This window comes from Microtus pennsylvanicus, chromosome 6 (genome assembly GCF_037038515.1).
Source record: "Microtus pennsylvanicus isolate mMicPen1 chromosome 6, mMicPen1.hap1, whole genome shotgun sequence".
NCBI classification, from domain to species: Eukaryota; Metazoa; Chordata; class Mammalia; order Rodentia; family Cricetidae; genus Microtus; species Microtus pennsylvanicus.
In genome coordinates this window covers 84930264-84948548 of record NC_134584.1, presented here as the reverse complement: position 1 = coordinate 84948548, position 18285 = coordinate 84930264, and the positions used below count along the sequence as shown (strand labels likewise).

Here is an 18285-nt window from a genome sequence, read left to right as displayed (position 1 = left end):
ACATGCAACCAAAACACTCATACAACATTAAAGTAGAAAAAAAAAGATTTTTAAAAAATATCTTGACAAAAGCAACACAGTGAAGCAAGGGCTTATTTGGCTCCCACTCCAGGCTCCTGTCCATCATTTCAGCGAGGTTTTGTCAGCAGGACCTTGAAGAAGCTGTAACATGACAGCCCAGAGTCGAGAGCAGTGCATGAATGCGCGCATGCGTGCTGGTTCTCTGTTCTCTTCTTCACCCTTATGTGATCCAGTCCCCTGCCCAGAGAATAAAACACACAGTGGGTGGGTCTTCCGCCCTCCTCCTTGCAGGCCATCCTTATCTAGACAATCCCCTGGAGACTCCCTCCCTAACTAATTCTAGATTGTGGCAAGCTGTCTGCTAAAACCAATTTTATCAGTGCTAGGCACCTAGGTGGTGGCGCAGGCCTTTAATTACAATATCAGGAGGCAGAAACAGGCAGATCTTTGTGAGTTCCAGCCAAGACTACTTAGTGAGACAAAACAAAACAGGAACAACCATCACAGATGCCAAGAGCTGTCCTGGTCACTGTGAATACTGCGTCACTGTGACAGGCAAACCCTGAGTGGCCATGTGTGCCAGAGTGTGACTGTGTGTAGGTGACATGCCTGGCGCCCTGCAGTTGTGTCCTTATCAATTGTTGTGTACAACTAAAGACACAGGGTGACTGTTTCAAGCTATTTATTTACACTGCGTGAAGATGTGTCTGTGCTTTGCCTTACTGGCCTAAGGATTGTTTAATAAAGAGTCAATAGCAGGAGACGTTAGGCAGGACTTCTGGGCAAAGATAGGATTCTAGGGGAGAGGCAGAGACACAGTGAGACACTGAGGAGGTTGGGTATATATTATGAAGATAGGTAACTAGCCACACAACACAGATTAGTAGGAACAGGTTAAGTCATAAGAGCTGGTTGGGAACAAGCCTACGCTGAAGGCCAAACTTCCATAACTAATAAGTCTTGTGTCATTATTTGGGGCTAATGTCCAAAGAACGTTGACAAGAAAGGCCCTTCCACACACGGGACAGTGATTCTATCCTCAGATGGCCATGAGTGGGTGTGACTGGAGCTCTGGTTACCTGTGCCTGTGTGACAGTTGCCATCTCTGTGCACCAGGTACCATGCTCCATGTGGGCTGTGATTGTCCTTGTGCCTTCATCCTGGGCATGACTTTTTCTACCATTGACATTGGGTGTGCACCTATCAGTACTAGTGTTGCTTCCGTATGTGTCACGTGGTAGCACTTCCTGTCTTGGCCCTCTGCCTTGTCCAAGACTTGAGTCTAAACAACTCTTCCTCCTCATCCTCTTCCTTCTCCTCTTCCTCTTCCTTCTTCCCCATTCCCTCCTTTTTCTTCTGTTCTCCTTTCTGCCCCTCTTTTATTGCTTTTATTTTGTGTGTGCATGTTTTAACTGCATGTCTGTGCACCACTGTGTGTCTGGTTTCTATAGAGCCAGAGAAGGGTATCAGATCCTCTTGAACTGGAGTCAGAAATGACTGTGAGCCACCGTGCAGGTGTTCTGGAAAACAATATGTACTCTGCACCCTTGCCATCTCTCCAGCACCACCACCTCCTTTTGGGGCAGCCTTTCACTCTGTAGCCCAAGCTAGCCTCATACTTGCTAAGTAGCCCGGCCTGACCTAGAACTTGTGGTCCTTCTGCCTCAGCCTCTCTGAGTGCTGGTGTCACAGACTTGTGCAACTACACCCTACACCTACCTGAGTCCTAGGACTTTTGCCACATTATGACTATGCCCATTTTTCTTTTTTGAGACAGGGTCTCACTATGTAGCTCTGACCATCCTGGAACTCACCAAGTGGAGCAGGCTGAGATCCGCCTGCCTCTGCCTCCCAAGTGCTGGGATTAAAGACTGGGCCAGGACACCCAGCACTACTTTGTTTTTTGGGACAGTATCCCTGAGCGATTTACTAGTGATTCACCGATTTACCTAGATTGGCTGGCTGGCAGGTCTCTGGGATGACAGGGCACACTGCCCTACCTGGCTTTCTCGCGTGGATTCTGGAGAGTGGAACTCAGGTCCTCGTGCTTGCATGACATGCTCTTTACCCACCGAGTCGTCTCCCCAGACTCAGGCTGTTAGCTTTTCACATGCTCACCAGGACCTATCAAAGTGCCCTTGGTGGAGGTGATGGGCTATGTCTGTCTGATGGCTGACCTGTGACAGTGTCCTGTGTGCAGTAGGACGGTGTCTTTATGGTTTGGCTGTCTGCTCATTTGCCTGTAGGTTCAGTGTACTTACAACTGATATCAAAATGGCAGTGCCGTCGAGTCTCTGCTCACAGTGTCTGTCTTGGGTGACTTGAGCTGCCCTAGGCTAGAGCTACAAATGCGGCTATACAAACATAAGGCGGCTTCTTCACAGCCACAAGCACAGGTGTGGGAGTGGGGTGTAGCATAGCCAGGCTCTCTGAGATGGTGGAAGAAGAAGGAGCTGTGGGAGCTTTGGAGGGAAGGAAACAGGTGCACACAAGCAAGCTCTCTGCTGCCTCTCATCTTCTGCATTTCTTTATTCTTTATTTTCTCTAAAACAAATTTGTTTGATTGTTTGTTTATTGGTTTCCAAGGCAGGGTTTCTCTGTAGCTTTGCAGCCTGTCCTGGAACTAGCTCTTGGAGACCAGGCTGGCCTCGAGATTTGCCTGCCTCTGCCTCCTGAGTGCTGGGATTAAAGGCGTGCACCGCTACTGCCAGGTATTTTTTAAATTTTTAAATTATGTGTGTGCCCAATGTGCCACATGTATGGGTGCCCAGAGAAGGCAGAAGAGGGCACCAGGTCCCAGTGGGAGCTCTAGATACAGACAGTTGTAAACTGTCCAGCATGCATACTGGGAACTAAACTTGGGTCCTCTGCAAGACTAGCAAGTCCCCTTAACCACTGAGTCATCTCCCAAGTCCTATTCTTGATGTTTTGAGACAAAGATTCACTCTGTAGCCCAGGCTGGCCTTGAACTTTTGGTAATTCTCTTGCCTCAGTCTCCCAGGTGCTGTGATTATAGGCTTGTTTCATTTTTCCTATTTATTTGTTTGTTTGTTTGTTTATTTTTGTGTATGTGTTGGCACAACTAAGTGAGAGTTCTTTCTTTCCATGTGGGCTCTGGCAATCAAGTTCAGGTTGCCAAACTGGTTAGCAGGCTCTTTATTCTCCCCGCCCTTTGCTTCCTTTTTCTTTTCCCTTTTCCTGTCCTTTCTTCCTTTGTTCCTTCCTCTCTCCCTCCCTTCCTCCTTTCCTTTCTCTCTTCCTTCCTTCTCCTCCCCGCCCCCCTTCTTTCCTTTCTTGGGGCAGGGTTTCATGTGACTCAGGCTGGCCTGGAGCTCATATGTAACTTTAACTTCTAAACTTCTTACTCTCTGTCCCAAGTATTGGGATTACAGCTGTGTTCCCCCACATTCAGCTTTTTATTTGTTTGTTTTTTGAGTTTCTTGTTTTGTTTTACTGCTCTGTGTGTGTGTGTGTGTGTGTGTGTGTGTGTGTGTGTGTGTGTGTGTGTGTGTGTGTGCTGGGAATGGAAGGGCTCCTGTGCACCAGGCAGGTGATTTTCCCAGTAATTTACTCTGCTAGCTCTTGACTTCTTCCCTTGTGACCTCATCTAGCACAGAGACCCCCATCTCCGAATAGCCAAATACCATCCCATTAGAGCTGAACTCCATGAGTAAACTGGTGCAGGACACACACATTCAGTTTCTTACTGCGTCCCTATTGGTGGCAGTTCACTAGAATGTGAAGGGAACCCGAATTTTAGGAATGTCTGAGTTATGTCTTCATGACAGTCCCTTGTTGAAAAGTGTAATGTGTGGGTGATGGCCACTGGCTGTGGATGATATCTGCCCTTGTAGATTACAGTGCTCCCTTTGTCCCGTGTTATTCCCCGGGACTCACAAGGGCTGTTACAATGTCTGTCCCTAAGTCTAGACTGACAGTGTGCCTGTGTGTCATTTCTGTGAATGAACTTGGGTGACCATGTCCCTAGGGGTTCTGGTGTTTGAGTAAGAGTGACTTGAGTTTGGGTGGAAGTATGACAGTCCTTTCCAGGGGAAAACCGTGATGCGCTTTGGTGGCAGTGTGTGGTGTGCGTGTGCCTGTCTGTCCACGTGGTGTGTCTGGGATCAGGCTATCCTGCAGGTTGTCCCACTGTCATGTGGCCCATGCCCGTAGGAGGCCCAGAGCTGGGAGCTGTAGAGCTTCGCATTGAGGAGCTGAGACACCATTTCAGAGTGGAGCATGCTGTGGCAGAAGGTGCCAAGAATGTCCTGCGCCTGCTCAGTGCTTCCAAGGCCCCAGACCGCAAGGCAGTCAGCGAGGTGACACTGAGGGCTTCTACTAGGGGAGGGGCATTCAAAATGAGGGAGGACGGGTCTGGGACACAGGAGAGATAGGGAGATCCAACAGGAGCAGTCATGATGAGGGATGGAGCCGGAACCTAGACGGGCTGCCATTAAGTGTGGTGCCTCAATAAGAAAGAGGAGAGACACCAGGACAGATGTAAACTAGGAGCAGGGTAGAGTCTTGGGAAGGGGTGGGGCCTAAACTGGGGCCTGTGAGAGGTGGGACACCTACCTGCTTTAAGTGAGGTGGTGGGCACCAGAAAAGAAAAGGCTTTGGTGAGGATGGAGCCTCAGTGGGTCCTGCCTCCAGCAAGGGGCAAGGCCTAGTCTTTAAGGCTCCACCTGATGGGACCAAATAGGTTGGAGGTTTAGGCCTGAGGAAGAAGTTGCTGGAGGTGGGTGGGTTCTTGGGGGGCCTATGCCTGTCTTTAGCTCTCTGCCTTCTGCCTCAGGCTCAGGAGAAATTGACTGAATCTAACCAAAAGCTGGGCTTGCTGCGTGAGTCACTGGAGCGACGCCTCGGGGAGCTACCGGCTGATCACCCCAAGGGACGGCTACTTCGGGAGGAGCTTACTGTGGCCTCATCATCAGCCTTCAGTGCAATGCTGCCTGGGCCCTTCCCTGCCACGCACTACAGCACTTTGAGCAAGCCTGCACCTCTCACAGGTGGGCTCCATGCTGCACCCCCTGGGGCCTCGCTCTGAGACTCCTTACCTGGTCTCCAGGCTTCTCATTGTCTCCTTCCCCTTCCTATACTGGTCCCCATTTCATCTCTGATAGCCATCTTCTTGCTCTCTTCTGATTCTAGACTGTTGCCGCCCCTCCCCTCCTCCTTGGCCCCGCCTTCCTCTGCCCGGTCCCCAGCCTGTGGCAGGCCATTAACAGCCCCCACAGTGCTGCTTTCCTCCTTAGTCTTTACTTCTGGCTGTCCTCAACAGTTTTTTTCTTTGAAAATGTCAGCACCCTGAGCTTCCTTAGACGACTTGTCCTCTCCTCTGACGCAGTGTCAAAGCCCCCACTGGCTGCCCTTTCTCAGCTGCCGCTTGCATGAGCAGAGGTCCTTTTCCCGCTGCTCTGTCTCCTTAGCCTGCCTCCCATAAGCCTATCCTTCCTGCAGGGACCCTGGAAGTACGCGTGATAGGCTGCAGGAATCTTCCAGAGACCATCCCCTGGAACCCTTCCCTCTCGGCTGGGGCATCTGGAACCCCTGACAGCCGTACCCCTTTCCTAAACCGCCCAGCTCGGGGCCTTTACAGCCGAAGCGGAAGCCTTAGTGGACGGAGCAGCCTCAAGGGAGAAGCTGAAAACACGGGTGAGTGAGTGGCTGGGTAGGGTGTCTGCATTTGTAGCATTTTATTTATTGATTTGTCTGTTTGCGTGTTTATTCAAAGCCAGGATTTCACTATGTGGCCTAGGCTGCCCTCAAATTCTGGCCACAAGTGATGACACTCGTGCCTCAGCCAGCTGAGTAAGCTGGGAGCACAGGTGCCCTGACTTTTCCACCACTGAACAGGCACTAGAGAGAGGACTCAGTGGTAAAAGTATGTACTGAGCTTACAGAGGACTTCAGCCCACATCAGGGGTCTCCTGACTGCTTTAACGGTAGCTCCAAGGCCCCGATGCTCTCTTCTGCCCTCCCTGATCTCTACGTCATGTGCACACATACATATGCATATATAAGTAAACAATAAAAATGAGAGGCCTGCCGGTTGTGGTGGCGCACGCCGGTAGGATTTGCTGAAGGAGGCAGAGGCAGGAGGATCACGAGTTCGAGGCCAGCCTGGGCTACACATTTAAAAAAAAAAAGAGAGGCCTGAGAGGTGGCTCAGCAGTTAAGAGCACATGCTGCTCTTGTAGAGGACCTTGGGTTTGGTTCCCATTATCCACAGAACTGCCCACAACCCTCCATAAATCCAGTTCTAGGGGATCTGACACCTTCTTCTGACCTCTTCAGGCACCAGACACACACCTAGTACACATATATACATACATGCAGGCAAAACACTCATACACATAGAAATAAAAGTAAATAAATAGATAAAATGGTGACATCCATTGGGATAACTTACCAAAACAATAACAAGACAAAACAAAAGCCCACAAACGTAAGAAAGGACATAGAGAAGTTGGAACCTGTTTACATGGGGTGTGGGAGTGTAAGTGAAATAGCCACTGTGGGAAGCTGCAGGCTGGGGCCTGGACCAGTGCTAGAGCTGCTTAGATTCTGCCAGAGGGATGGGGTCACGGGCTCAGAGGAGGGCACTTGCCTAGCGTGCTTGAGGCCTTGGTCCCATCCCAAGCCCAACAAACATAAAGGGGGAAAATAGCACCAACCAAGTGACCTAACAGTTTAGTTTTTGTGTCCATCAAAGAACTGAACGAGGGTCTGAGGTGCTAGACACCCGGTTTGTGGCGTTTTTAAAAATGAAAAGAAGGGAGAAGTCATGTCCATTGTGTTTTATGAAAACAGAAATAGTGGACTAGAATTCAATTTCAGAAGCAAGGAAACCATGTGCCATGCCACAGCATGGATAAACACTGAGGGCCGTGGGGAGCTTCAGGCCCTCGGAGACAGGAAGTAGGACGGTGGGTGCTAGAATAGAGCATGTTTGTTAGGGAAAGATGCTGGCGTCTCCTGAGCCGAAACGAGGGAGATGAACTGATGGGCACAGCAGTAGGTGAGGGACAGAGGTTATGTGGAGTGCTTGCCTAGCATGTGTGGCGCCCTTAGTCTGAGTCCCAGCACTAGATAAACCAAGTGTGGTAGCACACACCTGCAACCCTGGCAGGCTTAGAAGTAGAGATAGGGCAATTAAAAATTCATAACCGTCCTAAAAATGTATCCAAGGCTAGCCTGAGCTACACAAGACTGTCTCAAAACAAACCAACCAAACACGTATCTGGTGTGGTCATACAAGCCTCCCAGAATTTAGGAGATAGAAGCAAGAAGAACAGAAGTTCAGGGCCAGCCTGGGCTACGTGAAACACTATCTCAAAAAACATCAAACAAAAATGAGGATTGATATGGTGGTGCATGCCTGTAACCCTAACACCTGGGATGCTCAGGTGGGAGGATTCACGGTGGTCTGGGTTTCAGAGTAAGTTCTAGGCTAGCCTGGTCTTTGGAGGAAAAGTCTATCTTAGAACAAAAAGGTAAACACCCCAAAATGAACAACCCCTTCTCCCCAACCCACAATCTGAACTAAAGGCTTTACTGTGCAAGACAAGCTCTCAGGGCATTGAGGCAAGGCCCTTAGAAAGACACTGATGGGTGTGGAGCAAGCACCCCTTTCCTGCTGCCCTCTCCTGCTTTCAGCCGAGGTCAGCACCGTGCTCAAGCTGGACAATGCAGTGGTGGGACAGACAGCCTGGAAGCCGTGCGGCCCCAATGCCTGGGACCAGAGCTTTACCCTGGAACTGGAGAGGGTGAGCTGAGTTGGGGGACAATGGGATTAGAGGAACAGGAGTTTGGGCTTCAGACACCCGAAATGATGGATGGCCCCATTCTTCTTCCTTGAGGCACGGGAGCTGGAGTTGGCTGTGTTCTGGAGGGACCAGAGGGGCCTGTGTGCGCTCAAATTTCTGAAGTTGGAGGACTTCTTGGACAACGAGAGGCATGAGGTGCAGCTGGACATGGAACCCCAGGGATGCCTGGTGGCTGAGGTACAGCTTGCTCCCTGACTTCTGACCCCAAGATGTGTCTTGCCTCCTTGCCCCTGATTGTCCAGTATGAGGAGATTAATTTCAGATAGTTCTGAGCATTCACAGGAAGTCAGGCTCCTGAGAGTGGGGAATGATGCCAGAAACAGCACCGCTCACATAAGGAAGGCTCAGTGGTAATGGACCACGTATGAGATGTGGTCCCAGAAGACTGTGCCTCAGCAGATTACATGTTGACCTGGAGGCGGGCACAGTTGGGGAATGCTTGCCTAGCATGCACAAAGCCCTGGGCCCCATTTCTAATTCCAGATAAAACTAGATGTGGGCACTGGGGAGATGGCTCAGCAGTTAAGAGCACTAGCTGCTCTTCCAGACGACCCAAGTTTGATTACCAGCACCCACATGGCTACTCACAGCTATCTGTAACTCCAGTTGTAGGGGTTCTGACACCCTCTTCTGGCCTCCTTGGTTACTAGGTACACATGTAGTACATAGATACACATACAGGCAAAACACCCATACGTTAAACAAACAATAAAACTAAGTGTCATATAATCTCAAGTCACATGGTGAGCAGGAGGCCAGGGATATAAAAGACTTACCAAAATCCAAAACCAAAGCCAGGTAGTGGTACACACCTTTAATCCCAGCATTCTGGAAGCAGAAGCAGATTTATCTCTGAGTTTGAGGCAGTCTGGTGCACTGAGCAAGTTCCAGGACAGCCAAAGCTACACAGACAAATCCTGCCTTGAAAAACCAAAGAGGAGAAGAGAGAGAGAGAGAGAGACAGAGAGACAGAGAGACAGAGAGACAGAGAGAGAGCCTACCTTAAAAACAAAACAGTTGGATATGGTGGTGCACACCTTCAATCCCAGCACTCTGGAAACAGAGGCAGATCTGAGTTTGAAGCCAGCTTGATCTGCATAGTGTGTTTCAGGCTACATAGAGAGACCCTGTCTGAAACATAAATCAAGCCTCAAACCCCTATTTTCTGCCACTCCAGCCTGGGCTACATAGTGAGTTCTGTCTCAAAGAACCAAGCTCTGTGGTGAGCCTAGTGTGGAGCACGAGGCTCGTGTGTTTAAAGCTCTGGCTTCCGTCCCCAGAACCGCAAAACAGCGGCAACAGCAAACTCAGGTAGAAGCGGATGCTGCTGGTGGCCAAAAAGCAAGTGAGGGCTGCACCTGGCAGAACTCTCAGAAGTGTGGCTAGTCTAACTGGAAACCAAAGTTTTTACCTCACTCAAGTTTTGAGGAATTTAAATTTTGACCTCCATACATGGCACCTATCCAGAACTCAATAACTATAACATGTTGGAGTTGGGAATACTAAACTAAATCATCATGGTTCCCTCACGAGTGGCTATGCCACCTCCCGAATAGAGCCACAGGTTTGTGACTAAATCTTCAATACGCAAGGCTACTGGGGACACGGCTGACCTTAGCAGCAGTGCTAGATGGCGCTCGTGTGGCCAACGGTGACCACACTCAGTAGGCCATGTGACACAGGTCCCCGGACTTGCACCTGGCTTGTTGGTCCACAGGAGGGTCTGATTGCTTGCTTCCTCCATTTCCAAGCTGGAAGCCTGTTATGGTTTGAACATGGATGTTCCTGTCTTAAGTACTTTTCCTGCGGCTGTGGTAAAACACCCTCGCAGAAGCAGTTTTGGGAGGAGGGGGTTTCTTTTGGCTCCTCGTTTATCACGGTGGGGAGGTCAGGACAGCAGGAGCTGTAGGTGGCTGTCACAGTGGTAGGGAGTGAAGTCAGGAAGCAGGGGGCTGATAACTAATATTAACTATTACAACCCCACAGAGGACTTAGTTTGAACACTCGCTCCCCAGCTGCTGGCCGTTTTGAGAGGTTCTAGAAGCTTCAGGAAGTGTGTGTCACTAGTGGACAGACTATGAGGACTATAGTCAGGCCCTTCTTCCTGCTAGCTTTCTACCTCCTGGTCCTCTGAGAAGTAACTGTGCTTTCATCTTCTGCCACTGTGGACCCCACTGCCTTAGCCACCATGTCTTCCTTCCATGATGAACTATGTTCCCTAAACTGTGCGCCAGAATAGACTTCTCCTCCAGTCGCTTCTGTCAGAGTGAGCACTTCCAAAGGCCAGCAGGGAGTGGTGTTGCTCCTCCATAGTCATCAGCTTCTGTTGCTTGACAAAATACCCAGGAGAAATAAACTTAGAGGAAGCAGATTTCTTTGGGTTCATGGTTTCCGATCATAGCCGTTCCCCCCATTGCCACTAAGTTAGTGGCAAAGCACAACATGGAATGGAGCTGCTCTCATGCCGACAGTGAGACAGAGGGACGAGTAAGGTCTGTAGTGATGTCATCTTCCCTCTTCCCCACAGTTCATCAGGCTTGGACCCCATCAGTAGTGAATTCAGGAGGGAGGTCATTGGCTGTGCATAGTCACTGCCAAAGGTCAGCTTTACACCTGGCTGCTAGAGTCAAGCCACTTGCCCTCAGAGAGGCCTAGTGCCCATACTTCAGGTGATGAGTGCCTCTGCTCCTGAGACCACTGCAGCTGAGCATGTTTGTCCCCACAGGTCACCTTTCGCAACCCCATCATTGAGCGGATCCCTAGGCTACAACGACAGAAAAAAATTTTCTCCAAGCAGCAAGGTAAGAAGTGGCCCAAGTGAGCCTAGTCGGAGCCAGGGACCCTCAGGACATCACAGGTAGTGATCCTAGCCTTGCTCTCCTAGGGAAGGCATTTCAGCGTGCCAGACAGATGAACATTGATGTGGCAACTTGGGTAAGGCTCCTCCGGAGACTCATCCCTAATTCTGTCACCACGGGCACCTTCAGTCCCAACGCATCTCCAGGTTCTGAGGTTCGGAACACCGGGTAAGGAAGGAGGATGGCCCCAGTCTCACCTGTCCCTTGTTTCCAAGGTACTAGGTCCCCAACTCATCTTCCTCCCCCTCCTTCAGAGATATATCCATGGAGAAGTTGAACCTTGGTGCTGACTCAGACAGCTCGTCCCAGAAGAGCCCCCCAGGGGTGCCCCCCACCTTATGCAGCCTGGTGAGTGCCCACCTCCTCTAGGCAGGGTGGCCTAGGAACCCGCTGCTCTTTCAGAAGCCTGCAGGAGCTAACCAGGGATCGCACAGCAGAACCAGGCTTTTTGTTTGGTTTTGTTCAATATAGTTTAGACTTTGAACTCTTGAACTCCTGATCCTCCTGCCTCTGTCCCCTGAGTGGTGGGATTCCCAGGCCTGGTCTCTAGGTTGCCAATGGTGAAATCCAGGGCTTTCTGCATGTTAGGCAGATGCTCTGCCAACTGAACAACATCCTAGGACCTTGACTGTTTTCTATCCTAGCTTAAAATTGTCAGCTGGGAAGCTGGGCAGAGTGGTGCCAGCATACCATCCCAGCAAGGGGTGGCTGAGGCAGGGGCATCGCTGGAGTCCAGCCTAGACTGTGTAGTAAGTTCTAAGCCAGCTGGGCTACATACCCAGACCCTGTCTCACAACCAAAGCTAAGTAAGGGTCATGTGAGCTTGGGGGCTAGAGATTTGCTCTCCATAAGAGCTCTTGAGTAGCGTGCTTGTAGCTCTGGGTTCCATCTCCAGCCTGGAAAAAAAGAAAAGAAAAGAAAAAAAAAAGAAACATAAACTTTGAGCTGGTGAGAAGAGGGCAGAAAAGGTGCCCATTTGTGAGCCCTGTTCTGGGAAGCAGGGGTGGGGTTCGGGAACGCGGGTCATCCTCAGCTTGGTAACAGTTCTTTTGTGGGGGAGCATTTTTTTCTCTTTGAGATTATAATATAACAGTTCCCTCTTCCCTTTTATCCCTTTAAATCCTCTGTAGACCCCTTCTTGTTTTCTTTCAAATTTATGACCTCTTTTTTCATTAATTGCTGTTGCATGTATGTATGTATGTGTGAATATTTACATATTCCTACATACAATCTGCTCATCCTTGATAATGTCAAATATTTGTATGTTTTCAAGGCTGATCATTTGATATTGGGTAACCAGTTAGTGTGCTTTTCCCAGGGAAAGACTTATCTCTCTTACTCTAAGCATAGCTTAGTTGCTGTAGTTCTTTGAGTAGAGCTGAGGCTTCGTGGCCTTTTCCCCAGCCTCTTTGGCATGCCTATTGTTGTCCATGTTCAGCTCACAGCTGTTGAGACTTTACAGGCTAGCTTCTGCCACCTGCAGGAGATAGCCCACGGCAAACTTCCTGATCCTCTGGCTCTTACAATCATTCTACCACCACCCCTTCCACAGAGTCCCCTGAGTCTTGGGTGTGGGTCCACTGGAACTGGACTCCACACCTCTGCATTCTGATTGATTATGGTTTCTGTAGTGGTCTCCATCCATAGCAAGGAGAGGTTTCTTTCATGAGGGGTGAGGACTACTTATCTGTGGGTGTAAGGACAAATATTTAGAATATAGTCAGGGACTGTGCTGGTTCAGTACAATGGTGGCTATAGGTTTCCTCCAGGTTCTAGCTCTGGGTAGTTAGCTGGGTTTCCAGTACCTCGCATATTTTGTTGAGCAGGTCTAAGTCCAGTTACAGAGCTGTTGGTCTAAAACATGAAAGAAAACAAATCAATTTATATCAAAGACAGATTTTGTTGCTCTCTTGATGGGAGTGCAGCTGTCATGAGCTTGCTCAGTTCTGTGGTCATGGTGTTTGTGCGAGCTGTTGAGTGCTGCCCGGGAGAGTAGCGGTGTCATAGACAGGACTCCTGCGGGTCACCAGATGCTCCTGTTCTTTTTCCCTTGTCTTAGTTAGGAGACACCATGACCATGGCAGCTCCTATAAAGGAAAACATTTCATGGGGTGACTTGCTTACAGTTCAGAGGTTCAGACCATTGTCATCATGGTGGGATATGGAGGCGTGTAGGCAGATATAGTACTAGAGAAGTTCCTGAGGGTCCTACATCTTGCAGGCAACAGGAAGTGGTGTGAGTGTTAAACTGATTGAAACTTGAGCAAACGATTCCTTAAAGCCCGTCCCCCACAGTGACCCACTTCAACAAGGCCATGCCTCCTAATAGTGCTACTTCCTTTGGGGGATGTTTTCTTTCAAACAGCCACATTGCCTCCAACCATTTCCGGCTTTGATAGGCTATATATCCATAGGCTGGCCACCAGCATTCAACATTTATCTATTTTCCTCTTAGATTCATCTATTTGTTTATTTGTTTGTTTTGGATTTGTCAAGACAAGGTTTCTCTGTGTAGCCCTAGCTGTCCTTGAACTCACTATGAGACCAGGCTGGCCTTGGACTCACAGAAATTGCCTTCTCTCTCCTGAGTACTGGGATTAAAAGTGTGTGCCACCATGCCTGGCTTCTTTTTAAAGTTTTTAATCTTTCTATTTATTTTGTGTGAATGTGTGGGCACTCATATGGAGGTCAGAGGAACAACTTACAGAACTCAGTTCTCTCCCTCCACCTTGTGAGGCCCAGGACTCAAAATCAAGTCAGACTTGTCGGCAGGTGCCTTACCCGCCATGTTACGTTGTTGGCCCAGTTCCCGTTTCTTTTTGCATCATGCTGCTTCAACCTCCTGAGTGCTGAGATTGTGTCCCAGCACCTGACTGTAGTACCTACTTGTCACCTCTTTCCTTTTGGAAAAGGGGATGGAACCTGGGGTCTCACATGAGCGGCACCCTCAGGTCCTGATTCTCTTTCTCTTTCTTTCTTTCTTTCTTTTTTTTTTTTTTTTTTTTGGTTTTTCGAGACAGGGTTTCTCTGTGGTTTTGGAGCCTGTCCAGGAACTAGCTCTGTAGACTAGGCTGGTCTCTCACAGAGATCCGCCTGCCTCTGCCTCCCGAGTGCTGGGATTAAAGGCATGCTCCACCACCGCCCGGCCTCTTTCTCTTTCAATATATGTGTTTGTATGTTGTTTTTTTTGGGGGGGGGGGTACATATGTGTTGCACCTCACAAGTGTGGGGGTCAGAGGACAACTTGTAGGAATTGATTCTGTCCTTTTACTATGTGGGTTTGGGGTCTACCTCAGGACACCAGGCTTGGTACAGGAAGCACCTTCCCTTATCTGAGCCATTTTGAAGGCTGCCCCAGGCCTGATTGTTTTCAGTCAGATGTTCACGTGGCATGGCTAGGCCGGGGTGGAGCTCTGTAGCAGAGCATTCACCTCGCAGGTGTGAGTCCTGCATTCTATGCCCAGTCCAAGTCCATCAGTCCATCAGTCTGTCCAGGCTGAAACCAGTAAATATGAAGTATACTGGGAGGAAAATGGAGCAGAGATGGACAAGGGGCCCTGTTCTTCAGTCAGGAGTCATCTGATGCCTGCACAGGTAATCTAAGTAAAGGGTTATAGAGGAGGGAACCTGGGGCCTGGTGATGCAAGCCTGGGGTCCACATTATCCAGCAGGCTGAGGCAGAAGGATCACAAGTCCAAGAGATAGCTTGGGCAATTTGGTGAGAACCTGCTCAAAGAAAATAAATAGTGCCAGGGGGTACCATGTGTAACCATGTGTAAGAACTAGGTTCTTCCCTAGTCCTACAAAGAAATCATGTCAGTGTGAAGGCAAAGGTCCTGGGGGGGGGGGGGGTGGGTCAGGCACGGGGAGAGGAGGGGAGGGAGTAGCTCGGGCCCTGTTGGCTCTTAGGGATAATTCTGACTTGTGGCTACCATGACCTCTGCACCACAGAGTTCTTCAACCCATGAATCCACCACCTCTCCAGAGCTGCCTTCAGAGACCCAGGAGACCCCAGGCCCTGGCCCGTGCAGGTGATGCCCCTCCTTCCCCACCCCCGCATTCCTGCTTACTCTCTGAGTTCACCAGCTCCCTTCTTCCACAGCCCCCTGAGGAAGTCACCCCTGATGCTTGAGGACTTCAAGTTCTTGGCAGTGCTGGGCCGGGGTCATTTTGGGAAGGTGAGGCAGGGGAAGGACTTATGGGCTCAGAGGTCTTCCTCCAAGGGCCCAGGGTGTCCATTAAGGCTCCTGTGCCCACTGTGTTACAGGTGCTGCTGTCTGAATTTCGCTCTAGTGGGGAGCTCTTTGCCATCAAAGCCTTGAAGAAAGGTGACATAGTAGCCCGAGACGAGGTGGAGAGGTGAGGCCCTATCCTGGCCCTTGAGGATTTCTAGGAAACAGCCCAAGAATAGTCACTATTGAGCATTTCAGTGAGAGACTCATGGTACTAGAACTTACAACCCTCTTACCTAAGACTTAGAAAGAGTTACTACGACTCACTCTTCTCCCCTTCCAGAGTGAATGCTGTTATTATCTCCCACTCTGCTCATGGGTTAACAGTCTGCCAGAGGTCACACAGTAGGCAGGAGGTTCAGGACCAAACTGTAAACTGTAGGGATGTGGGACTGCCTCAGTTTTGGGGTCAGGGTCCCAGGTAAGATGCCTCTGTCACCCGTGCCCCCGGATGCTAGGAAAAGCTGGCCTCCCTTCAGAGCTCAGCCTCCTGATCTAACCATCAAATACACATGGAAATGCCTTCCGCATAGGGTTGTCTGGTGGATCAAGGAAGAAGGTCTATTTAAAGTGTTCTTCACAGTCCTTGACCCTCTAGAGGCATCAGGTTGTCTCAAGACTTCCCAGGCACCTCTGTAATAACCAGGAACCTGATCCAAAGTTTAAATGAGTAAGAGGGATTTATTTACTGCTCTGGAGAGAAGCCGTCATGTCTGCCTTAAGGCGCTGTGCACAGGTGCTTGGTGACATTTCTGGTTGTGTGCTCCTTTGTGGGCTGTGCTTGCGGTCCTCTCACAGACTGAAGCTTTTCCGCCCCAAGTTCGGACCCGGGTCCTCCACCTGCTTTAGTCCACATGGGTGCTGTCCCTAATCCAGTCCCCAGCACGCACTTGGACTGCTCTGACCAGCCTGAGCCTGTGCCCTCACCTGCTTCCCAAGACAATGTGTAGATTGTGGGTGTGTAGCAGCCACGACGCCCAAAGTTGCACAGTAAAGCAGGTCCTCAACAGACACCTGTTGTGAGCGCCAGAGGGCATGGGCGCAGTTCAGGGAGCCGCTGGGCCCTCTGACTTCTGCCTCCTGCCTAGCTTGATGTGTGAGAAGCGGATTTTGGCGGCCGTGACCAGGGCAGGACATCCCTTCCTGGTGAACCTTTTCGGCTGTTTCCAGACCCCAGAGCACGTGTGCTTTGTGATGGAGTACTCAGCGGGTGGAGACCTGATGCTGCACATCCACAGTGATGTGTTCTCCGAGCCGCGGGCCGTGTGAGTCTTCTTTCCTGCCCATCACTGGAGGCCCCACCCCTCCTCCCTGCCTCCCACCCTCCACCCTGCCTCCCACCCTGCCACCCACAGAGCTTTGGGACCCCAGGGGTTAGGGACTTTGGCACCGGTGGAGCCAGGCTTGTGTGAACTTGTGCGTCTCTGCAGCTTCTATTCCGCCTGTGTGGTGCTGGGGCTGCAGTTCCTCCATGAACACAAGATTGTCTACAGGTGTGTACACGAGAGCACGTTCTGCCCGTAGACTGGACATGCTCAAGCTCTGTACAAAGCCCCCACTCCCAATCACCCCTCTTTACATCCCCTGACACCCCCATTCCCCAGGGACCTGAAGTTGGACAATTTGCTCCTGGATACTGAGGGCTACGTCAAGATCGCAGACTTTGGCCTCTGCAAGGAGGGTGAGGGGCTGCAATCCTGGGATGAGAGGACTAGGGGGTGGTCAGGTGACATTCTCTTCTCTATGGGCTTTGCTTGCAGGCACATGCTCACCCTAAGAGCTTCAGGGTAGTTTGCCAGCTTTAGCCCCTCCTCCCCGGGTCTCCCTATACTGACTAAGGGCAGGGCTGGCTATTTGGAGTGTCTCATGCTCTACTCCCCCCCCCCCCCAGCCACTGGTGGCTCACATGGCCTTGCATTCCACCCACCCAGGGATGGGCTATGGAGACCGGACCAGCACATTCTGTGGAACCCCAGAGTTCCTGGCGCCCGAAGTGCTGACAGACACATCCTACACGCGAGCGGTGGACTGGTGGGGACTGGGCGTGTTGCTCTATGAGATGCTGGTTGGGGAGGTGAGGCCTAGGCTACCTTTTTTTCTGTAGAGAACATGCATGCGCCCCGGTGTGGGATGGGAATCCGCTCCTGCTATGTGTTAGCTTTGCCTCTCTGATCTCAGTTTCTGTAACTAAAACGAGATACTTACCCTCTGTAAGCCAGCTCTGGGATACCCTCAGGGCCATTGGGTAGTACTGGGTGAGCTGGACTGGCTAAAAGTGGGGGTCTGCTCAACCTGACTCTCTCTGCCCTCCAGTCTCCGTTCCCTGGGGACGACGAGGAGGAGGTTTTTGACAGTATTGTCAACGATGAGGTTCGTTATCCCCGCTTCCTGTCAGCAGAGGCCATTGGCATTATGAGAAGGGTAAGCATACCCCCTACCACAAAGAGCAAGGTGGGCAGAAAAGGGTTCTGAGGCACAGGACTCGGATACACCAACATGCACCTTGTCTCACAGCTGCTGCGGAGGAACCCAGAGCGGAGGCTGGGAGCCACTGAGCGGGACGCAGAAGATGTGAAAAAACAGCCTTTTTTCAGGGTGAGCAGACTCCTTCTCCACCCTGTCAGTCACCCCAAGGACCTGGGTGTTTCTCACCCCAAATCTAGTTGCTCCATCTCAAGAGTTGTATTGCCCCCCCCCCCCCCCCCCCGCCACCATGATTCCTCTCAAAGGTTAGCTCCGTTTGTCTGCACCCCTCATTCCCCTCTTTACTCCCACTGCTAACCCAGGCCCATGGCATTACAGGGCTAACCTGAGCTACCCCAGACTCCCTTGATTGATCTGAGCTCTAGTCCCTCTGCACCCTACTTCCTGCTGGTCTCCAGACTTCCCCGCATCCTCCATCATGACTCTCTGTCCTCCTCTGCACAGACGCTGGGCTGGGATGTCCTGTTGGCTCGTCGCCTGCCCCCACCCTTCGTGCCTACACTTTCGGGGCGCACAGACGTCAGCAACTTCGATGAGGAGTTCACTGGGGAGGCGCCCACGCTGAGCCCACCCCGGGATGCGCGGCCCCTCACAGCTGCGGAGCAGGCTGCCTTCCGGGATTTCGACTTTGTGGCAGGAGGCTACTAGCCCCAAGCCCCTGCCTTGCCCAAGAGTTCTTGGTTTTAAAAAGATCTTTGGGGTTTACCCCATACATGCATTTTCAGCCTCTGTGTGCAATCTGGGGTGGGGTGTACTTGGAGCAGGTGATGGAGGCAGACAGACTCAGGGGGGACAGAACTGTGCTAGGGCTCAATTGAACGGTCAAGCTGTGAACATGCATTAGTGGGGGGGGGGTGAGGA

The 18285-nt window shown here is 50.9% G+C and overlaps 1 protein-coding gene across 2 annotated transcripts in view; it reads left to right on the top strand.

The window, feature by feature from the left end:
• Nucleotides 1–18142, top strand: part of Pkn1 (protein kinase N1) — a 29901-nt gene extending 11759 nt beyond the window's left edge. For both annotated transcript variants that reach the window (XM_075976622.1, XM_075976621.1), the window contains exons 5-22: nucleotides 4195–4340; nucleotides 4817–5030; nucleotides 5482–5676; nucleotides 7681–7790; nucleotides 7884–8027; nucleotides 10576–10651; nucleotides 10735–10876; nucleotides 10963–11056; nucleotides 14660–14739; nucleotides 14811–14886; nucleotides 14976–15067; nucleotides 16029–16205; nucleotides 16371–16433; nucleotides 16545–16621; nucleotides 16872–17014; nucleotides 17254–17361; nucleotides 17455–17535; nucleotides 17869–18142. In XM_075976622.1, the coding sequence (XP_075832737.1) occupies nucleotides 4195–4340; nucleotides 4817–5030; nucleotides 5482–5676; nucleotides 7681–7790; nucleotides 7884–8027; nucleotides 10576–10651; nucleotides 10735–10876; nucleotides 10963–11056; nucleotides 14660–14739; nucleotides 14811–14886; nucleotides 14976–15067; nucleotides 16029–16205; nucleotides 16371–16433; nucleotides 16545–16621; nucleotides 16872–17014; nucleotides 17254–17361; nucleotides 17455–17535; nucleotides 17869–18072 (2222 nt within the window). In that variant the 3' untranslated portion in view covers nucleotides 18073–18142. The remainder of the gene's footprint in view (nucleotides 1–4194; nucleotides 4341–4816; nucleotides 5031–5481; nucleotides 5677–7680; nucleotides 7791–7883; nucleotides 8028–10575; nucleotides 10652–10734; nucleotides 10877–10962; nucleotides 11057–14659; nucleotides 14740–14810; nucleotides 14887–14975; nucleotides 15068–16028; nucleotides 16206–16370; nucleotides 16434–16544; nucleotides 16622–16871; nucleotides 17015–17253; nucleotides 17362–17454; nucleotides 17536–17868) is intronic.
• Nucleotides 18143–18285: the final 143 nt, after the last annotated feature.